The sequence below is a fragment of the Metopolophium dirhodum genome, chromosome 5, assembly GCF_019925205.1.
Source record: "Metopolophium dirhodum isolate CAU chromosome 5, ASM1992520v1, whole genome shotgun sequence".
In the NCBI taxonomy this organism is placed as follows: domain Eukaryota; kingdom Metazoa; phylum Arthropoda; class Insecta; order Hemiptera; family Aphididae; genus Metopolophium; species Metopolophium dirhodum.
Genome location: NC_083564.1, coordinates 26,638,732 through 26,664,316, shown reverse-complemented (window position 1 = coordinate 26,664,316; position 25,585 = coordinate 26,638,732). Strand labels below are relative to the sequence as shown.

The 25,585-nt window shown below is 33.0% G+C and overlaps 2 protein-coding genes and 1 long non-coding RNA gene across 8 annotated transcripts in view; 2 read left to right on the top strand and 1 right to left on the bottom strand.

The window, feature by feature from the left end:
- The window catches only part of LOC132945975 (box A-binding factor-like), a 45,141-nt gene extending 39,382 nt beyond the window's left edge, over positions 1-5,759 (top strand). Inside the window, exons 5-8 of one of the 2 annotated variants that reach the window (XM_061015830.1) lie at positions 2,782-2,951; positions 4,181-4,348; positions 4,550-4,619; positions 5,241-5,759. In XM_061015830.1, coding sequence (XP_060871813.1) covers positions 2,782-2,951; positions 4,181-4,348; positions 4,550-4,619; positions 5,241-5,530 — 698 coding nt within the window. In that variant the 3' untranslated portion in view covers positions 5,531-5,759. Of the gene's footprint in view, positions 1-2,781; positions 2,952-3,575; positions 3,704-4,180; positions 4,349-4,549; positions 4,620-5,240 lie in introns of both variants that reach the window. The other variant, XM_061015831.1, reaches the window with a different exon arrangement.
- A 450-nt stretch (positions 5,760-6,209) lies between these two features.
- LOC132945978 (uncharacterized) lies at positions 6,210-10,519 on the bottom strand. Its single transcript, XR_009664623.1, has 3 exons — positions 9,907-10,519; positions 9,718-9,843; positions 6,210-7,363 (listed from the first exon to the last, which is right to left on the bottom strand). It is a non-coding gene; the product is annotated as an uncharacterized LOC132945978 (long non-coding RNA).
- Positions 10,520-13,017: 2,498 nt separating this feature from the next.
- On the top strand, positions 13,018-25,198 carry LOC132945976 (box A-binding factor-like). Of its 5 annotated transcripts, none has more exons than XM_061015834.1 (8): positions 13,018-13,177; positions 16,426-16,613; positions 16,882-17,888; positions 18,443-18,615; positions 20,053-20,181; positions 22,121-22,229; positions 23,890-24,079; positions 24,601-25,196. In XM_061015834.1, the coding sequence occupies exons 2-8, from the start codon at positions 16,429-16,431 to the stop codon at positions 24,689-24,691; spliced, it is 1,884 nt and encodes a 627-aa protein (XP_060871817.1). In that variant the 5' UTR covers positions 13,018-13,177; positions 16,426-16,428; the 3' UTR covers positions 24,692-25,196. The 5 variants fall into 5 exon arrangements, with proteins under 5 accessions (XP_060871817.1, XP_060871819.1, XP_060871818.1 ...); XM_061015836.1 differs by lacking the exon at positions 13,018-13,177 and adding an exon at positions 15,199-15,402 and having other exon boundaries at positions 24,601-25,197; XM_061015835.1 differs by lacking the exon at positions 13,018-13,177 and adding an exon at positions 15,199-15,659 and having other exon boundaries at positions 24,601-25,197.
- The last annotated feature ends 387 nt before the right edge of the window (positions 25,199-25,585 follow it).

Sequence of the window (25,585 nt, the reverse complement as noted above, 5' to 3'; positions counted from 1 at the left end):
TATATATTAATATTATAATAGTTTGTAAATACTCGTAAATATTGATTATACAATCCCCTCGTGGGGGTGAATGTCGTGCGTGCCAATATATTATGCGACGTGTGTGTCTTTCCCGTCTTCTTGTCCAAATATCGTGCATCCCTTGTCTTTGATTAATGTTCGCCGGCTGGTGATAAAAACGTGTGTTCTCGAGGTCGGGTAAACCTGACCCGACAAAACCACCACCGCCGCCGCCGCCGCTACTTTAATACCCGGCCGGGCAGACCGTCTTGTGCCGTGCGTGCTATTATACATAATATATAACTTAAAAGTGTGCAACTATATAAGAAATATTTATGTTTTAATTTGATCGCATACAGATTCCATACATAAATCTACACGCACGGTTCCGAATCTGACAGATATACTTGATATTTATATACGCTACAATTACGCCGTTGTATTCATATTTTCTTAATAAATTTACCAGTTGACAGAAAAAAAAAAATTAAAAAAATACCAGCTCTTAACAAACCGATCGCCTGTTGACGGTATTTATTTTTTAACCTATTGATGCAAGATTGACTCGTCAGGATTTATCTTTTCATATTATAATCAAATGAACTGTAGTGTACAAATACATATTATAATATACATGTTGACGTCGTTAAGTCTCATTTATATACTATACGCAACACGACAGTATAATATACTGCAGTGTTTACTCGGAATGATATTGTTTTTTCGAATTGTAAATCTAAAAGTGTACCCGTTGTGGTGGTGTTTGTCACTAACGAAATCGTTAACGTTTCCAGTATTGTAAATATTGTGCTCTAGATATTCGACGATCGGTGCTGTTTCCTCACAGTCGGTCGTGTACACTAATTTTATATTTGATCACTCGCTCTCTCCAATATACGATAATCCATATAATTATAATAAATAACGAGTGGACAATAAATATGAAAAAAAAAAAAAAACCAAAACTAGGTTAAGTCACCGTTTTGTTATCACCGTATTTAATGTACGCGTTTTCCGTTAATTTTTTTTTTTATTTTTTCCACTCCGTATTATCACGAATTGTGTTGCTCCCTCGATAACCATTATACACCAGAGCCCGAATTACACGCGGAAAACGGAAGCTCGTTATCAGCAACGGCCATGTTGGAAACGAAAAATTATACATGCACCGAGCAGGATCAATAGCCTCCGCACTATACAGTAAATGCCCTTCTAAAATAACACATAATATAGTGTGTAAGTACTATATAATTGTTACGATCGTATTAAAACGCACACAAAAAAAATGTATATGTATTATGTTGTATTATATATACACAGCTAGTTATTTTTTCTTACGTGTGTTAATCGCAATTGCGTGCCATTTTTAATTGTTGTAGTACTAATCGAACGTGGCTAATGTCACGTATAGTGATTCGTGCGCACATTTCAGGCTCGCCTGACCGGCTTGTGTTGTACAACAGACTGTCAAAAATTAATTTATATTAAATGTAGGTAAATTAGGTATATAATTTTGGTTATTTGCAAAAAAATATTTATTCCGCTAATACCGATGGTGGTGTTGATTTTTCAAAAATGCACGGAAATTTCTAAAAAAAAAAATATATTATTATTTTAGTGTTATATTATTTTCAAGTCATTTACGGTGGCGCGCGTTTTGAGTTTTTTTTTGTTTTCCCTAGTTATTGACACCATCGCCGCCCGTCTATTTGTGTCTATACACATGTTGCCCTTAGATAACTCCGCAGGACGACCGACGGGTGACGGGTAGTTGACGGTCCTTCTCGATTGTAATCAATCCACCGATACGATATTGCTGTTTATCGGTTCACCGCCAGCGAAGGGTCGTGTCACGAGCTATACAGGACGATTGTTGACGTTGACACGGCATGTTGACCTCGGTGGGCGGTGGTGTATATGACACGGTCGGGATGGGACGAGGGACAGTAAAATAATATCGGGTCTTAAATATTAAATCCTCTAATAGACCTTTTTTTTTGCCCTTTTTAATATTTGCCTTCGGACCACCTCGTCAAATATTTATCGAATCACCCACTCGCTAATGTATGCGTCCGTTGCGGCGCTAAAACCCTCTGCAAGTGTGATGAAGACGACACTCCAGGATATCGATTAGCATATATTTATTCGGAACACATGATATGTTGATTTCAAGTTAACGACCGTTTCTCCAAAACCGCCGCGTTATTTCGTGTTTTTTTTTCTATGCCGTATTTTTTTTAAGTTCGATATAATATGTATATTATGTTATGTAGGCCATACAAACAAAACATGATTAGACGTTTCATACACAAAAATACAACCTTTATTAATCTGCCTTCTCGTTTCAAACCGATTCATCTCTAGTTCTCTCTACTTACACGAAATGTGTTTGTTGCGATCGTAAGGTAATGCAGCAGCGTATATTATGATATTATGTGAACCGGATAAATAATAAACCAATTAAAAACAAGGTCCCGTTTGTCTGTATTCCAACGCGTCGTCGTCCGTGCGTATATTGTTATACGGGGTGGGAGTTGCCATCGTTAAACGGGTAAACTCTCCCTGACAACCCCACGCGTAATAGGCGTCGCGAATATGTATACTTGACACGACTATAGGCACGCCTTCTCCCCTTATCGTACACCACCACCCCTCTCAATAGTACCTATACAATAAATAGAGGGTGCGTTCGATTGCTGCAAACGTGTCGACATCGTGTCGCGTTTTGTTTGTGTATGCACATTTATATTTATATTATATAAATAATAATATATTATACAGTCGACGAGATGGAAATGTTTTGCGGGGGTCGCGAGTGCGTGAATTGCGGAGCGGTTTCCACACCATTGTGGAGGCGTGACGGCACCGGTCATTACTTGTGCAACGCGTGTGGACTTTACAACAAGATGAACGGCATGAACAGGCCTTTAGTAAAACAACCCAAACGGCTGGTTAGTGATGGCAAAAAGAAAATCCTTTGCGGTTTTGTGCGCGCGTGTACGTCTGTGTAGAACGTCTGCGTATAATAATAATAGTCTATGATATATATTGTATGCTTAAATGTATGCTTACGTATTATACGCGCGCCTACACTTGCGTGACGCGCGGTCACCTCCGTAAAATTATCTACGATATGCATGTACGAGCTTTTGTTCGCTATTATTATTTGTTGTCTGCCTTGGTGCGTTCGAATATAAAAACAAAACAAAGAATTATAGACGCGTAGGCATAACCTAAACATAACATAAACAAAAATACCTATAATAGCTTGTAATATTACCGGATCGTGTACCTACAGCTCTTCAGGTAAGTGGTTCTAACAGCGTTTCTGGTCAGCTTCTCTCCCATCCCTATCGAAACGAGAGCCCTTGTAGAAATACACCAGGTAACCAGCCGTTTTAGTGAACTATTTTTTATTCTCATTTTTTTTTTTTTGTTCGTCATACATCTCACTGCCACCCCGGTGACTGTCTTCCACCCGATCGGTCGTCATCTTTCAAATTTGATACCGTTTAAAAAGAAAGAAAATTGAGTAAGAGTAAATTGTAATATAGTTTATTTGTTTGTTGTTCTAGTGGCTTCCGGCCCAAGCTCGTCCGGTTCTGGAGATTTCTATAAGGGTCCTCTGTATCATCATGTGCCTGCCAGTTTTGCAAGGTCATCCGGAGCCGGCGGATTAGAAGAGAAAACCACACGAAGAATGGTACGTATTTTAAAACACTATAAGTTTACAGTATTTACTATTTAGTATCTTTTGAGATTATATTATGATATCGGTCGGCGGCGTTGTATATAATACCAGTGGCGTAGAAATGTACACTTTTAATCATAATAAAGTTTCACTAACCCGTAACACGTGCTACTATTAATAATCAAATTCACCGGCTTACATTATCACGTCTTTAAAAACATTTGTATAGATTATGACGTTATTATGACCGTTTTCTAATCTGTCACAACACAGATACGCGGGGTTATTAATCTGCGTGTTCATTCATAAACAAAACTAGAAATCGCGCCGGGCTCTTCCGGTCTGGGTTCCCCGATGGCTAGACGCTTTGTGCTGCATGTTTTGAATTCTCCCAACAAAGCCATATTATAATTACTAGCGCAAAAAAAAATCTGCTGTATTACTCATGCGTAAGGCTAACGGTAAAAATGTTTTAAAATTTTTTTTTAGCAAAATGCATCTAGGCGTCAAGGATTGCAGTGCACAAACTGTCAAACGGCCACCACGTCGTTGTGGCGCAGAAATCAAGTGGGCGAGCCTGTGTGTAACGCATGTGGTCTGTACTTTAAGTTACACGGTGTGAAGAGACCACTTACAATGAAAAAGGATTCTATCCAGGTGATTATTATTTTTTATTTTTAATAGGCATACACACTATGTTCAAACCCACTTTCACAACTTATTACTCAAATTAATCTCGCACTTTTTATGCGTTATCTTATGTTGAATCCTATATTCAGGAGCTCGAACCACAAAATACATACCTGCATAATTTTTTTTTATCTATACAATATTTTAAAATTTTATTTTGATTTTCAGACACGGAAGCGCAAGCCCAAAGGTGGATCCAAAATAGAACCGGAACCTAAGAGAATCAAACAAGAAATACGTAAGTCGAATATTTTATTAACTGTCATTATTTTAATGTTATGAATTATGATTGTATAAAAGACGAACTTGTATTGAATATTTAATTTTAATTATAAATCTATGGTCATTAAAAGTTACACAGTTATTACTAATCTGCAGATAATACCAAGCAATAATTACTATAAAATATGATAGCGACAAAATTTACTATTTATTATTAAACAGCACTCCCAGTAGTACATAATATAATATGTAGGAACTCAATAAATAATGATAGTTATTATTATTACAACTCCTACTACTACTAGTAGGTACTAAAAAGGCTCTTTTTATACTGGTTATTTTACAGTACACTGTTGGATGATAATGTTCATGATTATAAAAATATTATGTTATTAAAACAAGTTAACATTAACATGAGTTCAGGTACTCAAGTTTTGATTTTTTTATTAAATATAATTTATATTTCATATTATGTACTTTTAGTTCTTTAATCCCCATAATTTTTTTAATGAAAATTTTGATTAGCTGTACTATCTTTACTTATTGCTATTCTTATATAGCTTTATATATTTCTAAGTAGTAAATTATTAACTTTTAAATTAATGTCAAATACTGATAATGCATTTTTTTCTTTTAGCATCTGAACATAACTATAGTGATTGTCACCGCACATCTGGTAGTGTTTTGAATCATGGCAGTGCTAGTTCGGGTCTTGCATATACCAACTTGTACCAAACAGCCACACATATGACACCTGCATACTATGACGTCCTTAAGTCAGAGTCATCGCAAGAGTCTATCAACAGTCCACATATAGTAAGCCTTGCATCTGCCAACAACAACAATAACAACAACAACAACAATAATAACATAAACACTGGCAACAAAGATAGGCCTAGTGTTCTAACCATGTCAGTTAATTCCTAAAAATTAATATATTTCTCCTTGACTATTCTTTAGTGTTATCAACCTTGTTTGGTGATTTCAATATTATTATAATAACTATTTATCATTAACGAACAAATGAAAAAATTATTATGTTTTATTTATATTCTTATTATTTACATTATTTAACTAAATACAATATTTTATAATTTATAAAACATACATTACTGATTGAAATGTAGGAAATTTTCAAAGACATTATTTTAGGAGATATTTTTTTCAAAAAGCAAAGACTGCATATTATATATTTATATTATGTTCAAGAAACAAAATTTATGAAAATTAAATTTATAATAAGCTCATATAAGTAATTTTATTTAATCACAAGTACAATATTTTATTTTATTTTTGTTCTAGTTGAATCTCTTTATATAAAACACTGATTTGTTAAGTAGCATTTACTGTATTGTACATTCTTATACTTGTAAGTCTTTAATTTATTGTACATAATATATGATGTACTTAATTTGTTAATATTAATATCAGTTGCTTGAAACATATTATTTTTGTTTTTAAGTCATCGTTTATGATCAATTAGAGATTGTGATTAGAAAAATTGTTGAAATATTTTGATTAGTTAATAGTTTAATCGAAAAAAATATTTACTGAATCCGAAAATTATAGCATGTTAATTTCGAAATATTTGTCATCATTATTATTATAATAGATATATTTGTTGTTGTAAAATTGTAATTATTTAGTCATAGTTCCGAGCAACGTAAATACTAATTTAAACATGTGTGATCAATCGATTTATTTTTACACCAAAAAATGTTTAGAACTATGTAAAATTAATTAAATAAAAATTACTGGTTAATTAAAACAAATTATAGTATTTAAATTGTATGCATTTTAAGTCATTTAAATCACCTTAATATTATAAGGTAAATATTTTGTCGATATATTTTGAGTGATAAAACATTTACATACAATATTATGTAAATGAATCTTAATATTTAATTAATTATGTGACCTTGTGACTGAAATTATTGCTTTGATTTCAAAATCTTTTTTACTTTTTACTTTTATAGATCCTTGTCATTGTTATGCTAAGTAAAATTATTTTGTTAATATTTTAAATGATAAAACACATCGGCAAACAAATAACAAATTCAACTAATGAATTGGATCATGTCTTTAATTCGATAACGGGTGGCTGTAATATAATTTTTCAAATCATTTACCAAAAAATATTGAATATTATGATATGTGTAGAACTCACAATAAATTAGTGTCGATAAAAATCTGGTAATAAATCGGATGGTTATAAAATATGTATGATATATTGATATGACGTCGTCTCAATCGATATATTGTTGTCAACTCGATTAACAGATGTGCGGCGGCGGTCGTTTAATCGAAATGAAAAAAGATTAAGGAAAGAAATCGCTTTTTCTTGTGTACACAGCCGACTATGACGAATAATAGAATTTTATTGTCGGTCATCGGCTGCGGCGTGGTCGGTACTTTCATAGCTATACCTATCCAAAATCATTTATTTCGTATGATAAACGGTCGTCGTAAGGATCAATAATAAAAATAATAATTGTCACGATCTCACCGTGTCTGGCAGGGTTGGCAGGACTTACTTCCGAACAGCATCATCGCGGTCGTCCATGAAATCGTACGAACCCTAAGTGCAATGACGGTACACCTACACATACCCTCTTCAGCAGATTCCAAGAGTGCGTTCCATACTTGCATGGTAAGTTGTAAGTAGTAGGTATAATCGTTTGTCGCAAATACCTAAATTGTCAATTGTTTGACGATAAGTTTTTAATTTTCTTCGAACTCGTACGCTACACAAAATTATGCCTAAAAAAAATAAACATACACGTGACTTCAGATGTACATTTCCCGCAAATTAAACTCTCCCCCCCCCCCTTGAAAATCAACTTTTAACTAGATACCTATAACTGATGCAAGTTTAAATATTTTTGGTCATTTGATTGTACAAATTTTATTAAAATTTGTTAACAACCATTCAACTCAAACATTTTATTTTGTTATTATTATAAAATAATATATTGGGTGTATAATATCATAATTGCCACATATTATATTTATCCGTAATATATTATGTGACAATATAGTAACTGTTCCATATAAATTTAAGTTTAATTCTTTAACTCCAAGTTACCTCTTCTAAAATATCAGCCTCTTTGCCCCCTCCCACCAAGAAAAAATTTATGAAATAGTACGCCCGGCGTCCACGACCATGCCGTAAAATATATAAATTGATGGTTTTTTGAGTCCTTGAGTAAAAATGTCGCATACTTGTAATTTGTAAGTCATTAGCTCTGTGTCTGGACGGCGCTGGTCGACATTAGTCGTGTTGTCGTAATACCATACACCAGACAGTCAATTATTAGTTTCGATCTAAATGGTTAAAATATTTTCGGATTCTTATCGAAAACCTCCGAAGCTCGTTCCACTGGCAGTAGGTGTACGCTTGCGGGCTACGGTAGACGGTTTTTTATACGGTATTGTGACGTATGGAGGTAGGTATAAGTACTCAAATAAACGCTTTTCTGATCACTGAACAGTGTAGTAATGTAAATAGTTATCTAAATTACGATCCAATGTTGTTTTAAGTATAATATCGTTTTTCGTTACCTACTGTTATAATATTGTTTATTATGTGTGGTACATAATATATATATTGATTATTGGTATTTACTATTTCGGTATGTACTATACATTATTATAATACCATTATTACGTATCGATGATATACGAAGATAATATGATGATAGTATTTAGCCTGTATGAGTATTGGCACCTAATTCGCATTCGTCATAACTATTTTTTATATACATGCTGCGAGAGACTATTAGCCATAGTGCATTATTTTCTGTTTTCCTCATAATATTCCAAATTAATTTGTATTTTTAACATCAATAATTCATCATTTTTTTTATTCGAATGCACCAAACACTGCGTTGTACGCGTTTCCGATATCTCGGTAGAACGTCCTACGATTTTGTTTGGTAAATGCGGTGGGCATGATTATATACGAATACAAGTAATCAATGGCGGTTACTTCCTCTCGCACTCGTCTGCTTTTGTATGTCGCATGTTATAATGATATGTAATCATAATATAATATTAGTTAATATTTTTCTATTTTATACATTTTGACAAAAACATTTCTGCTTCGATATTCTTTAATATAATAATATGATCACCGGCAGGTGACATATTTGAGTACAAATTTCAGGGGGGGGGAATGTTTTAATGTCATTATTTCATTTTATAATATTGCTTTAAATTTGTAATGCCAATTATTATAACTGCGCAATTTCCGTTTAAAGACAGTTAAAAATGTTTCACGTTTAGGAATACATTCTACATTTCTAATTATGACTTTTAAAAAGTTTAAATAAGTTGTATATTTAGTATTTATATATAGGTACCACATGCACGATCGTTTAAAAAAAAACGCTATCATGGATGGGAGGAATGCCAATGTTGTGTACCTCAAATACGCCTCTGGTAAACACTGGATAATGTTTTTAATATTATTTAATATTTCATAATATTATAATAAAATATTGTAATTAATATATCTTTTAGATTCTGAGCGGAGTTACAGTGGTGTTATAGAGTTACAGCGTTTTATAGTGGTGTTTATTTATTTATTTTATTTTTTTCTATTCTGTATGTAAAATTTCTACCAGATGGAGTGCTTCGATTTCAACATATAGTACCTTATCTTTTAGCAAATTGGATCAATATGGTACTTTAGAGAGGTCATTTTTCGATTTTCTCAATAGTTATTTAATGCCACGGGAAAAACTACTGACAAATTACGAAAAACCGCTTAAAATGGGATTTTAATTTCTAACGTTTGTCTATCACCGTAGCAACGAATAACAAATTATAATATTATAATATTAATTCTACTTAAAGACTATAATAAATAATAAAAATTAAAAAAAATACAGACTGATAAACCGTCTCCGCTCAGAATCGTTTTTCTTATACAATGATATTATATCATTGAATTCATAAGTTTAATACAATCCATTATACATTGTCCCACTTGTAACCAACTGTACAGCAGAGCGACATCCGCTTACCCGCTTTTTTATATTTATTTAAAGCAATACAATTGTGATATACCAACTGTGTTAACTAATCATATTTAGATATAGTCGTAAAGGTACCTATATAATCTTGGGTGATTTGAAAAATTAATAATAAAACTTGATTTGTTCCCATTCATTTTTCGTCAGATATTATATCGTATGATATTTTCGATGTATAATTTCATACGTAAACGTTTACTGAACCTAGAATAAAAAATATTTTTAAAAATAGAAATTGTATTATAGTACAATATTATAGGTACCTACCCAGAGACTTGTTTGGTTTTATTGACTTATATTAATTGATCATCACTTAAAAATATATAGATATTTGGGAGGCATCTATTTTATATTGTATTACATACACTTAGCACATATTATGTCATGTTATAACAACATATTATCAGATTGAATAGAGGATTTGGGAAAATATAAACTGACATGGTATTGTTCCTGCAATCTGTCTCCACTATCTAATTATTTACATAATATTATAATATTATTATTTTATGTGGGTAATATTATATTAACAGCAGATCATGAGTTGTAATAACTAGTGTTGACATCGTCCTTTGGCCAATTTTTATGGAGGTGCCAACTCAATATGATTTAGGTACATCTAAACTGTAATAAAAACAACAAATAATTTTATTACTTCATTTTAAATACCATTTAAAATTTAAAATATTCAGTAGGTATCTACATGCAAACATTAAGTAGATATTTTAAATACCATCACTTTATACTCAAGGAAAAAAGTATTTAAAATTGTATTTGGTATTAATATAAGTAGTTAGTAGGTACTTGAATTGTTTTACTCAAATACTTAACAATACTGACATAGACTAAATGCTAAAAAGACTCATCCGCATAATTTTAACTTAAATAAATGTTAGTATAATAAACGAACACTGAGTATTAAAAAAATTAATTTAACATTAGAATTAGAACATAACTAATGAATGTATTGAATTAATTTAAATAATTATTATGTATGTTATAACATTAGATAATATAAAATTTGTGAATCTATTATAAACACAGATATATAGATATAAACTAGATTGCTAACTGCAGCTGTATTCCTTATACTATTGAAATTAATGAAGCCATAATTTTCCGCCATCTTTATGTTAATTACTGTAAGACAATAAGACATAGATCAATAATTGATAATTGTAATTTTACAAACGTATGCGTCATAATATAAATAAATATAATATACCTATTATAAATTCTGATTCATAAAAAATATTTTTTGTTGATAATAAGCAATAACGCAAAACGTCCAGAATGCCCTACGATAAAATCCTTGATTCGCAAATCAATTGGTGGATTTAGCTTCACCTATTATCTTGAGTTATCAGACTGGTTTATTATCTTATCTGTGATTATAAATAATTCATATTCTACCCCTTTTACCACTACTTAAATCACTACTTTTCTGGAATAAAAAATGTATTTTTATTTGTATAGATAATTTAAGATAAGAAAAAAAAAATCGAACATCAGTCTAACCTGTGCTCAAATTTTAAGGTTAGGATGTAACAACTGTTACCTATTTTTGATATTTTAATCTTATATTCCGTATACCAGAGTAGGTTTAAACCCTACTCAAGGTATATGTTAAACCAGTTATCACTTACCATTTAGTCTATGAATAAATAAGAATAATACATGAATAATTAAATCGCTTCATCACATTAAAAAATATCTATACATTTCAAAATGATTTTTTTCCGGAAATCATGGTTCGTGTTATAAAGGTGCAGTATGAAGTCGCCTTTAGTCAACAAAGCATACCTATATTTATAATAATATAAATAATATAAATGTGTTAAAATGTAATTATTCTTATTAGTAATTAGTAATTACTAATTAGTATGTATAATATGCATTCATCATTAATATAGGCAGGTGCACAATTTTTATATTTCAACAATATTAATGCAATAATCAACAGTTCAGTTACTGCAGAAAAATTAACTATATACAATAAGCTACAAAGTATGGGAGGGGGGGGGGGGGTAACTGCCTCCTCCGCCAATGAAGAAGCTCCTGATCTACTAGTATATACTTATTAGTTATTATAGTCAGTAATAATATTATCACAATCACTATGCATGCAACCAAAGACCAATTTATAGAGGTGAAGAATACAATATACATATTATATGTACCCACGCCGAAAAATGACCGCACGGAGTGGACTTCTCTCAGCACGAGACTATTATTACATTCACTAATCATTTTATTGGGTAATACAACTGCGTTGTGCGTTTTGGTTTCGGAACCAGTAGACTGATTTTTAGTGTAAAGATTAACTACCTATATTACAATAATAATGATACGATCCCAATATGATCCCATACTTACGCAGTTACGTCGCACCATGTACACTGTATTGGAACGTACGGATATAGGTATACCTAATATTATAATATTATATTATATCACCCCATATAAAATAATAATTTCCGTACGGACTGTGGGTTAACAGGGTTTGGACAAAGCTAAGGATATGATATTATACTATACATAAACGTACGCGCTACGGATATGATATATTATTATGCTGAACCACCGAAATACCCACACATAGTCGCTCCATTGTTGTCCTCGGGCACGATTAACGGTCGAATTAATCCTAGTGATCTTTTTTGTCAATCAGCTGGGCGGCTCGTCTGTCGCGTCCGGGGAGACAATAGCGAAGCGAATACTTTATAATAATATATGTACCAATCTGGATATCGGCGTCTTCTTCTTCGTATTATTTCGTAGACTTCGTGTCTGAACATCATTATACTTGTAATATTGTACAATGCAGAGCGAAGATCAATGATTATTATTTACCCGAACGCGCGCTCATTGCTAGCCGGTTGGAGCAGTACGTGACTAGAGCGTAATATAAATCATCCATACATAATATTATTAATAAGAGAAAAACCGTTTTTGAAAAGTGACCATGCTTAATAATACTGTGCGCCCACTTCAAAAAAGTAATTTGTGCCGCCATAGTGTAACATAGTAATAATAATAATATGTACAATGTACGCACAGGTATAATACACACGCGGACAGCTAATGTGTATTTCCACTGACATAATGTCACATAGTGCGTATAAAGTGTGCACACATGCAAGCGCACGGTTTGTACGATTTGTACGATTAATATTGGTTCTCGTATAGAGAATGACGATAAATTATAAAATATTGTTATGATCTTACCTATGGTTACGATTTGTAACGGCGCGCGTACGAATTGTTTTTTTTTTTTTTTTTTTGTCTCGTTACACGCGCGACAGTAGTGGGACGCCGCCGCCGTAGGTGGAGCCAAACGCACAGCGCGAGAAGTTCTGTACAAGACAATTATCTTTCACGAGTGTACCTGTCAAGTGTCAGATCGGTTTTAACGGAGAGTTCCACATCGCAGGTTCGATAAAAATATAAAAAAAAAAAACCAAAGATAAATTTCACGAATACAATATTGTCGCGATAAACTCGTGCCGTGAACCCAACACTGTGTACTCCAACACAGGTAAGTCGAATCTCATTAACGATATTTTGTTACAAGTAATTTTTTTATTGTTATTATTATTATTATTCCAATAAAACAACGACATTTCTATCGACTTATTTTTTTTCGATGGACTTCGATGACGCCGCGTCATGTCGTCGTGAAAAACCCGTCGTGTACCTAGGTATAATATATAATATTTCGAACGTATTCATAATTTGTGCTTCAGCGTACGACAAAAATACATCCCGCGTCTTATTACTTGTATTGGTTATTATTATTGTTAATTAATGCTTTATTTGCGAAACGCAAGATCCTTCGAAATTAATCATCGATCTCGCGTTGAACTCGTTGAAATAATATTAGTCACGGTGATGTTTGATTATACGAAATCATAATGTTGCCAGGTAACATAAGCACGAGTAGTTCATTAATCTGAGCTATAAGCTATAACTAAGACATTCGTCGGAATATATAACGTGCAGTTAATTTTCATTAGTAGAAAATGATTAATATTAATTAGCGCCCGTGGGGTTGCAATACAATTATAATATAACTTTTAACGCTTTTAACGTTTTACATCGACTCCGCAAGATTTAAGTGTTGGAAAATCATCCGACAATGTGTTGTATTATAAGAACCAACGTGAAAATATGTAGTTTGAACGTTTATTTCCAGGACTAAACTATAACTTAGGAGTGTAATATTAAAGCTACCTAATCAAAAACGGTTTCAGCGTTTTTAATGTTTGACACAAACTTAGTCAGACCACTGTAAATTGCTATCATAATTAATGTTTAAATACATTGTAATAAAAATAAATAAATTATATTCTGGTAAAATATAATTACAAATTAATTTAAATAGTAAATTTTATTTTATTCATAATTTAGGTTAATTATTTAAATAAAATACGGACTATTTAATTGAACCTGATGTATATTATTTAAATGATTTTTAATATATATCCGAGTTTACTTGTTTTTGGTAAATTATCGTTTTCCTATAAGTATAGTTTAAAAATTGGTTTTCACAAATTCGAATTTTTATTGCTGTTTGTAGTATAAAATGGTATATTCATTTCAGATGTTCTTATATAAAGAGATAAATTATAATTCTTAACAAATTTATATATATATATTTTAAATGTAGGTATTTCATAACTGAATGTTGACCACGTAGTTATCTTATTATATTATATATATGTTAATGTTAAGACAGATAGAGAGGGGTGGAGTAGATAAAATGTTCAAAGATAAAATACTTTTGAACCACCACTCCTGTAGTCCTGTCCTAAACTTTAAACGCCATTTAGATAGTCACGTGGACATTACGTTTTAATCATGATACATGAGAATTTTAAGAAAAATATATTTTTAATTTAAGCATTATGCTATTTATAAAAACTAAATGTACTTTATATCATTTTTAATAAAAAAAAAACTCCGATAAGTATGAAAAAACGACAAGTGAAGAAAACATATTATACTGAAATTGCGAATATAGGAAACTATTGTGATAAAATTGTTTTCGTGAAACCTAAACCTATTATATAGTTTTATATTTATAAATGTTCAATTTATTACCGTTAAAATTAAATGTTGTATAGTTCGAGTTTCTTAAAAATTGTGGTTAGGTACCTATGTGGCTATATCTATTGGAATAACTAACAGTTTTTTTTCTTCAAATTAAATCTCTAACCTATGTAGTGTAGTTGTTCTTTGCAGTCTTTCGGTTGTGTTATATTCGGTGTTGAATCATCTATATAGTTATTCAAAGACGCTTAACGCTGCAGTGGCACTTAAAACGAAATTAATATAGATTCGAAGTACCTGTACAACGCGATTACGAAACAAATAGTCACACCACGCAATGTTCATCCGCTGGTGTATAAAAAACATATTTTTATAAGCCTCCAAATGTACAATTGAAAAGCTAAAAAAAAACCTCAAAGCAAACACGAAACTTAAGTGTGTAATGTGTACCTTATATAATCCCCTCGGAGATAGATAACAGAAATCGTCGCCAAGTCATTGCGCATAATATTACGATGATATACTTGTTCGGGCATAATTATTGTATTTTGTTCTATTCAATTTTCTTGCCGACAAATCGGTTTCGATTGCACAAAACGCGCGACGACCAAACACCACTATACAATGTACCTCCGTCCGACGCGCACCGCATAAGCGCCACCGCTCGTCGTGACGTCCTGGTTCCGGTTGTAAATCGTTACCAGTAACGCGGTAAATAACTGCACACTCGAGTATCTTCGTAGAACTCTTCGCCACGGCGATTTGGGTGTATATGATTTTGTCGTTTTTGTTGTTGTTGTTGTTGTTGTTTCCCGGACGTTCCGCTCGATAATGGCGCACCGAACGATCATGTCGTCGAAACGCTACTGTCGGGCACGATAGGCGCCCAGGTAAATTATTTATTCTTTTCGTGTCGCTGCAGTAGTCTTTATCACGCGAACCGGGATATCTCTGACAGGAAAGTTGGGGTAAGATTAGACAACGGCTATTCCGAATATATTGTGTATATAATATTATTATGTTATCGAACGAACGGGCGACAAAGATATCGGGGCACCCGTTTTATCTCATCGGGTTTCGAGATAAAAAGATGCACTCGACGTGGCGGCACACAGTCAAAATACCAGTCTCACGCTAGTCGCTCGGCCTGGTAGTGTCCCTAAACCCGATATGTAGTCCGATAGTCCGTTTGCGTTCGTGTGTGCCGTGTGTGTGTGTGTATGTGTCGTGTGTCATAAGTACACATGTGTGTGTGTATGTGTCGTGTGTCATAGTACACATGTGTGTGTGCAGCGCGCTCGCTCGCATAACGTGTAGTAATATTTCAGTCGTCTATTTAGAGTTTGTGTAGGGAATATAAATATTATATTTTTTTTTATATAAATAATAACATAATATTATTATGTGCGCACGTTTTTGTTGTCAATGACGTAAAAAATATCGTGTTTGATCGGTCTGGGCCGTCCGGACGCCGCGGTCGACGTCGGCTTCACTCTCACTTCTTTCGAGTTTGACCCACAGACGCGATAATGACCGTTGTTTGTTCCTCTCTAACGTCCTGGGCACAATGTCGTACGACTTCAAAAGTGATACACATATACATATTATATACTATTATATACATTAATGCATTACATTATTATGTTATAATTTATGGTCATAATAAATAATAATAAACGCATCACGGGTATATAATAATAACATGTATTGAAATTTAATAAATTAATGTCAAAGGGCATGGAGGGCGACGGGACTTCCAGAGGGGTGATAAGACCCGCCCCAGCTCATATCAGGACTATTACGACGTCGGGTCATATTACCACCGTGCCTAACATCGAAGGACAGACCAGGAATGAGAGCAATGCAGCAGACGCCATGTCGCAGTTGAAAGTGCAACAACAGAGAGACTTTGGACATGACGGGTAAGTGTAGTGGCCGTACGATACAATGATTGTATAATATTATTATTGTAAAACATGTGTTACATATTATATAGTAATTATTATGGAATTCCGTCGTTTTACTGTTGTTTAGTCGATTTTGTTATAACTCAGCAGTATTACCTGCATATATTATGTATATAGTATATAGTATAGGTATATATATATATGCTGTATGTATGCAATTGGTATGTCGATTACGTACATTATACATATTTATAATGATTTATTTTGTTTCGCCGTCTATTAGGTTATCTAGAAACTGTACTCCTGATAATACGGAATGCGTACCGACGGAGGTGCTTATGGACGGGTTCAACGAAAACGGCACGTCCGCTGCACACACTCCCGAGGAGGCCGCGTCGCCGGCCGAATACCAAAAAGACCATAGTCCACCCGCTGAAGCCATCCGACTCCGGAGGAACGTAGACGGTACCGAAGTGAATCTACAAGTACCGATGGAAAAGTTGGCCACGTTCCACGGGTACGTCGCCACCACTGAATTTCCCAACCATAATCAGAGATATCAGCGTATCAGATATTTGGAGTACCGAGGACAGTCGCCTGAGGACGGCAGTGGTGTTGGTGGAGGTGGTTTTGAACAACCCCTGATCAAGTACGAACATCATCAGCAACAGCAGCAGCAGCAGAGTAAAATGGATCCAAATTCCAGTTACGTGACTTTGGAATCGGTTACAGACGTCTATCAACAGCAGCAGCAGCAGCAGCAGCAACAACAACAACAACAACAACAACAACAACAACAACAGCAGCAGCAACAACAGCAGCAGCAGCAACAACAACAACAACAGCAGAATTACCAGCAACAGAACTCGTATCAGACGTATCAAACGTACGAAAGTGAACAACCAGTGACCGACATATTCAACATATATGAGAAGGAAAGTCACGGCGGTGGTGGAGATTACGGTGTAAAAGCCGGTCACCAGAAGGGTGGTTACGTTCAACAGACCCTGTTGCAGCAACAACAACAGCAGCAGCCCGAATATCAAGACGACGTCAACGGTGGCGGTGGAGGTGGTGGTGAGGGACAACCGGACTTCTGGGGACCCCACGAGCAACAAGTGGCTGATTTCACGACGGCGGCAAACGAGACTATGGCAGCAGCCAATGCGCTGCAAATTCAGGAAGTCGGACTTGGACCGCCGGACGGAAGCATCCAGGTGACTCAGCAGTATGCCATTTTCCAGACCGGCAACCCCGGACCGTCGTGGATCGACGAACACTACGATCAGAGTGCGTACACGCAAGTGGTGGTTTACCCTGCGACGATTTCGATAATATTATTGAGAGCATTAACGATCAATCAGTTGCATAGGCGCAACTAGGGTTAAAATTCTGCGGGGCTACAGTCCGCCTAATAAAACTATTTATTTAAAATAACCCATAGGAGGGCTTATATCTAAATCAATGAGGGATATTTTTTTTGGGGGGGGGCTATATCTTAGTCAGGGGGCTTAGCCCCCCCCCTCTGGTTGCGCGATTCAGTCGGTATATATAACGTTATTAAATAACTTAAATCACATGGTGGCGAGGGGGTGGGTTAATGGGCCCCGTCAAATGGGTATTATATTATACATTTACACATTTGGAAATAAACAATAATTCAAAGTTTACATTATGCGGCTTAATATTATGTTGATTTGAGATAATAATCGTACGATATAATATCATTCGTCGCACTTTTTCCCTGGGGCTCCCAAAGTGTTGTGCATAGTTGTGACACTGCCGACACTAGAGTTCAATATGAAACACGCATTGACGATTGCCGTTTGTTTTGGTTTTCGCAGACGGTATCCTGAACGTGGACATGAAGGAATGCGTGAATTGCGCGGCCAACGTGACGCCCCTGTGGCGGAGGGACGGCACGGGCCACCATCTGTGCAACGCGTGCGGCTTGTACAACAGGATCAACGGAGTGAATCGGCCGCCGGTCAGGTCTGCGCAGAAGAAAACCACCCAGGTACGATGCGACACGACAAACCGATTACGACTACACGCGTATTATAATATTAATGTATTATTATTATTATTATTATGCCGGTATATTATGACGTTATGTGGTATATTATTGTATAATTTATATACTTGTAACCGGTGGACTATATACAAGAATATTATACCATAATATAGTTTATACTGTGAGCCATTAGTTGATTAATAGTCGGGCCATGTATAATGATATGTGTATACTGTACCGTTACGATTGGACGATTTAGGACTATACATAAAATAAACGTACCGCCGAATAGGAGACGGACAGATAAAACGCTAATCGGGTTTAAAAGTCAAATTTTTAATCGGATAATTTACCCGTGGGTATAACGATCCTCAGACCGATACTTAATTCATGTTTATATGTAGTTCTAAGAATTTGAAATTAGTTTAGTCGAAGGACATATTGACATATTATAAAACGTACAGGCACACTGGATGTCTTGATTTTCTATACTTGCCTAAATCAGAGACCATTCAAATCAAATAGTTAACACTTTTTCGCCTTGTGGCTTATACAGTTTTAATAATCATGGTGTAGTTATAATAAATAGTGATATTTTTGGGCATACATCAAACGTTTGGAGGAAAAAAATGATCATCGGTTAATTTGTTTTTTCTTCAGTAATTGGGTGATTATACTAATGACATAAATTATAGTAGTTTGATACTGTAATTGAAAGAAAACAATATACTTACATTATACGGTTATCGAAAAGTCAAATCGTCCGATGTCCCATAAAATGTCGATTGTCGATAATCGTTCGAACGGTATTGACCGATTGAATCTCCCCGAGCACGTATTATCATCTATTCATACTCATCGCAGTATACTACATATTGTTATTATCATTGTCTATGGATCATTGTCGGGGAAAACGTCGGCAACAATAACGACCACTTAACAATGAGTAATAAACCAACAACGGTATATTATTATAAAATGTTATTAATACACAGCGCGTACCCTTAAAAAAAAATGTTCCGATCGTTTGCAGCCGACTGCGGCTATACAGAGATCGCGGTCGTAACAATAATAATATTATGTACTCACCAGGACCGGATTAAGAGTTAAGTGGTCCAAGGGGCCATTAGTCCCTGCAATATATTATATTACCAATAACTGAATTTTATTTCTTTAAAAAACGTTCGTTTCATGCAAATATACAATATTGTTTCTTATAGTATAATTCTTTACCCGTGTCATCTTGCTCCACATAATATGTTTAACTCACTATATCGATATGTCACCCGCGTATATATATAATATGATATACATTTAATAATATTCATATAATATTAAATAATAAAATTACGCGACGGTAACATCAATAATAATAATTTGTATCATGGTCACTGCGTCCTCTATAATAATATTATAATGGTCTGATATTTTTTTGTCCAGCAAACGGGGAACAAACGGTCCGGAGTGGCCTGTGCCAACTGCTCGACAAATACGACGACTCTGTGGAGACGAAACAACAACGGAGAACCAGTGTGTAACGCTTGCGGTCTCTATTTCAAATTGCACAACGTAAGCTATTGTTCATAAACGATCGTCGTGAGTACGATATGTATTGATGTGTATATATTATATTATTGTTCTTTATTATTATACGACGTCGATACCTATTCGACATTTCGACGTGTACGCGTCGTCATATTTTACACATTAGTCGACATTAATAATCGTAATTGGTAGTATATATTAAAATATAATATATGTTATGACTGTAAAGACCGGATTTATATTCTCTTAAAATACCTAAAATATGATGCTAATATTCTCTAAGAAACCTATTCTCTTAAAAATTTAAAAACTATGCAAAAATATGCAAAAATAATCAATAAACGTCATTATTTGCTTTAAAATGCATTTTGAAATTTTTTCTTCCAACATTGTTTTAATAATGAGGTATTAATTAGGTATTAAAAGTTGCGTATTCTAATGGAATACTATTGCACTTTAGTAAGAGTTGGAAATGATAATATGTAAATATTTAAAAATTTTTTTTTTTATGTTTAAACATTTATTTTCTGGGTACCCACCGTAATATTAAAATTAAAAATAAATACAAATTTTTTCTCACAATTTACAAAATATTCCAAAATATGCTAAATGGGTTAAATATTCTCAAATATGCAAAGAAAACTTTTTTCCACGCATTCAGAATTGAACGAATCGTCCACATTTTTACTCTCATAAGACTGCATAGACCCAGTAACGATATGTAAAATCATATAAATCTGGTCTTTAGTTATGAGTTTGTTCGCTCGCTAAGTCGTAGCCAGAGTCAGAGCTGTTTTTTCATTCTATTGGTGTGTGTGTGCGTGTGTTAGGTTCTATGTAAATATTTTATTATTTTTTGATTACCAAATTTCTTCTCAATTAACTGTCGAAATAATATACAAATTCTGATTTAATTTGAAAAGTTTTGATAACTTATACATTATACGTCCAAATCAAATAATTATAAGCTGAAAAATATTTATACACATTTAAATTGGCTTTTCTGAAAATTTTCAAATTTACACATAGAACCTTTTGGATCCAAACCCGCGTATTGTCTACCTAATTTCATTTTCACGCGCAAACATAAATTATCTCGACGAGTGTCGATATGTATAATAAAATATTATTATATACCTATACGATTAGGTTATTAGTTATTTGTCAATCGTTGAGGGTTTGAACGTGTCCTCCTAATACGATTTACAAACGTTTTAGAAAACGTATCCAAAGGTTTGTTTTACTTATCTCGATTCTCGGTTATTGTTTAACAACTCGTAGATATTATTTAAATTTCCGCGATCGGTATATTATCATATACTATACATTAATATACATGGCACTATTCTCGATTCCCAGTTCCCACGGACCCAATATATAATATACTATACCACACGGCTATTATCTGTTTGCTCTTTCGTATTTTCTAAATAATATTGTCGTCCCGCCGTCGTGTATCGGTCTTTCCTAACCGGCTTTTACTTTCGTCCGTCGTAAACAATAAACATTTATGTAGTATAAGAGGAAAAAAAAAACGAAAAGAATATTCTCGGACCAGACCGGGTGTGTACCGCCTACTGTTCCTGCGCAGCGGTGCAGTAATAAAAGTATAAAACGTTTCAAACATTTTCTCGCGGGCTAAAACAGCCAAACCAGTAAACTCTTCGCTCGTATTTCGAACAATAATTACTTTTAATTCGTCAGTGGCTCCTATTTTGGCTCATAATATAGCGTCACCCGGTGTGTAAATATCCGCAGAGAGCGAAACCTTTTCCTCCGTCATAGACGCGCGCGCACACAGCACACACGCTCACACGCACACGCACAACCGTGTACGGTGTACCCACGCCATATTATACGTGTACCGGATGGCTGTTGTGTGCGGTTTGTGTCAATATTAACTAGGAAACCCAGATGACTAACTAGGGTTTGAAAATAAACATTGTCTCATGGGTGATTTCAGGTCAATAGGCCGTTGACGATGAAGAAAGACGGCATACAAACGAGAAAGAGGAAACCGAAGAACCCGTCCATCGGTGGTTTCGCCCAAAACTCGTCGTCTAAAGAGAAAGGTATAATAATAATATTAAATCGACCCGATGTACAATGTACCCACTATACAATATTATAATATTACATTATATTGGTACCTATTTGTGTCGTAACGGCTTTTGTTTTATTTTTTTCGGTGAAAAATATGTTGTGTGCATTTGGGGGAGGCTCGGTGGTAGTGAGTGGCACGACCCGCGCGCATGGGATTTACGGCCTTATCAGCGAGTATGTCAATATTGCAGTGTTTGCACAAGGGAATAAGAGGTGAAGTGCATAAAGAGTTGGAGGTGTACAACTGATAAGGAAAAATGTTTTAACGATCTCGTGGCGGCGGTAAACACGGTGACATAAAAAAATCAACTATATAATAATAACAGTGAGCCGAGTTTTGACACATTGTATAGTATCCAACGTGCACTGCACGTTCTATGCGTCTTTCACTGAACACTAAAGTTTAAAATCGATTTACTTTTTACCTTGAATGATTAAGTATTGCCGTAAATATGGCTGTACAAATGCCTGTTGCATAATCGTCGCAGAGTTTGTCATACATAGTTTAAAAACATTGTGTTTTTTCATAATCATTGAGTTTTCAGTTCATTATACAACTCAATAATAATAGCTAATGGACGGTGAAAATAAAATAAAATAAATTATGAAAAGGCACTTGCAAGGGGCATATAGTTTAAGTGTATGCTTAATATTTATTCGTGCTTAATCGAATGTTTTATGAGCAGTAGTGGACAAGCATTGTTTGATACATTATTATATTATTATTTATAAACGTTATAATATGTTCAAACACGTTTGTTCAAAAAAAAACTAACTAGCATAATAATTAATATAAATCAATTTCACTCAATCTGAGGAACTTTACTTTATAAGCTACGTAGTACGAATTAGAATAATTTTATACGGTTCGATTATTTGACTTAGTTTAAATAGAATTGTCCATCATTTTCGACTTAACAATGAAAATATTTAGTTATTATTATTTGTTGTACTGTAAAGTTTTAAATAAATAATTAAATAATATTAAAAATGCATAAATGTATTACAATTAAAAATTACCAACTTTAAATCGCAAAAATAATTGTTTAATAAATGTAAGGTTATTCTATTAGGTATAGTAAAGTTAAAAACTCAGTAATAATATTATGATCAGATTAATTATAATTTATCATCTAAAATAAATTATTATACAAAGCATTCGTTTAGAAAGCTGAAATCATTAATATTATTAATTTAAAATATTATTAAATACCTAATTTGTTTTGCATATAAAATATTATATTATTTTATAAAGCTTTAATTAAATAATAAATTCTATAAAATAAACATAACATTTTCTAGTTAAAAAAATTATAATATACATGAATAATATAACCACGAGAATTACGGTTAGATATTACTCAGAGAAATTATTCATTATTTTGTGTGTTTGTAGAATAAGTTGCGTTTAAATTTTTGCAAGGCGCTTTTTATATTATTTATATTTTGTTTTATATTCCAAATTTCCAATATTTACAATAGTAAATAGTTACTTAACTTTAAAATATTAGTTTGATAAAAAGTAGTTAAGCATTTATTAAACTTTCGGAAATTATTATTAATATGAATTATTTTCCATCTGTATGCAATAATGATAATAATAATAATAATATGACTTTTATGTTGTAGGAGAAGTAACAACAAAACTCCTACTTCCTCACTTGTTTACTAATTCTTCGGATAACAAACATCAACACGGACATCTTGCTTACGATACAGCTGTGATGACATCACAAGAACACTTCCTGCCTCATGGTTCTCAAATTCACATCCCTTCATTGCCCCCACCGCCAACAAACCTTAATCGTCATCTGCCTAAGTAAATAAATTTAAATATTTTTAAGACATTCACTACACAAGTTTGATTTTACTTATCAAACTTGAAATATTGTAAGTTGTATGCAAAATATATTTTGACTGAAATAAGGAACTATACCTCAAATGCTCAAAAAAATCGATTTATCAAATTTAGTAACTATAGGTACCTAATTTAGCATCTAGATAAGCGAGGAATATATGTATATGAATGAGACAAGTGCCCAAAACTATATACTTACATCGTATCAGCTATGTATATTTGATGGATTGTGTTGTAAAATTGCACTGTATTTCCACATTCTGCTGCAAATGTACCTATATTAAAAATTCATTTTTATCATCCATATCATTTATCCTACTGCAAGTGTATTCTTAAAATAAAACTATAATAAAGTAGACTTAAAGTAAATTAATTTTTCAAAGCAGTAAGTACTACACATGTATAGAATAAAACATTTCATATTTTAAATATTCTAATTAGTTTTGTTTTATAACTGAGATTTTTTATTTTAATTGTATTAGTAATGGGCAATCGATGGAACAATTGGGATCTAGAGACATGCTGACCACTGTGATCACATCTACCGGAAATCAAAATGTAAGAGACGATTAAACACCAATCAGTATACAATTTATATTTGAAATCAATGCAATACTTTTGTGAACATACAATGTAATTTTGTTCAATTTAGTTTTACCGTATAGAATATTTGTTGATTTACAAATTTATATAGTAGTGATCTATAAAATGTTATACAAACATAGTATGTTATAATACTTATAACACACAATGTGATCATGCACTGTAAAGTGATAATGGATGATAATTATATTTTATAATACCTTACACGAATTTATGAGGAAAAAAATATAGCTAATTGTTTGTTTTATTTAATATATTTACCTATGTGTATTCCTTTAACTAGTTCATATGCTTAGAATAAGTTATCTTTAAATGAACAATATATAGTTAGTTATAAATGTATTAATAAAATTAAATAATTTTATAAATAATAACTTAACTATAGATTACGAAAAATAATATTTCAACATCAACAAAACTCGATTTGAAAACTGTGAAATATTTACAGTAGGGACCATTAAAAATATATTTATTATTGTAAATTTAAGTTTTTTTTTGTAAATATAATTTCATTGTGTTGTTTTCAATTTTTTTTTTGCATTTAATTTTTATACTAAAACTATAATTTTAAATGTTAAAGTAATTTACTTCTAATGAGTTGTGGAATAATAATATGTTCATTGATGATTAGTAATTTATGGTTTATCAAAAAAATTGTATTATGTTTTCTACTTAAGTACCGAGTACTATGTAGGTAGTACTTTAATATAGTCAATATTATCTTCTGTTATGTTTTAACTGTTGCAATATAAATGGTATATTATTTCTTTAAACAAATATTTACTATTTTTAGTAAATATTGTCCAATTATTATTTTTTACAATAAATAATTTATTATAGCCTATACCCTACTATAGTATATTA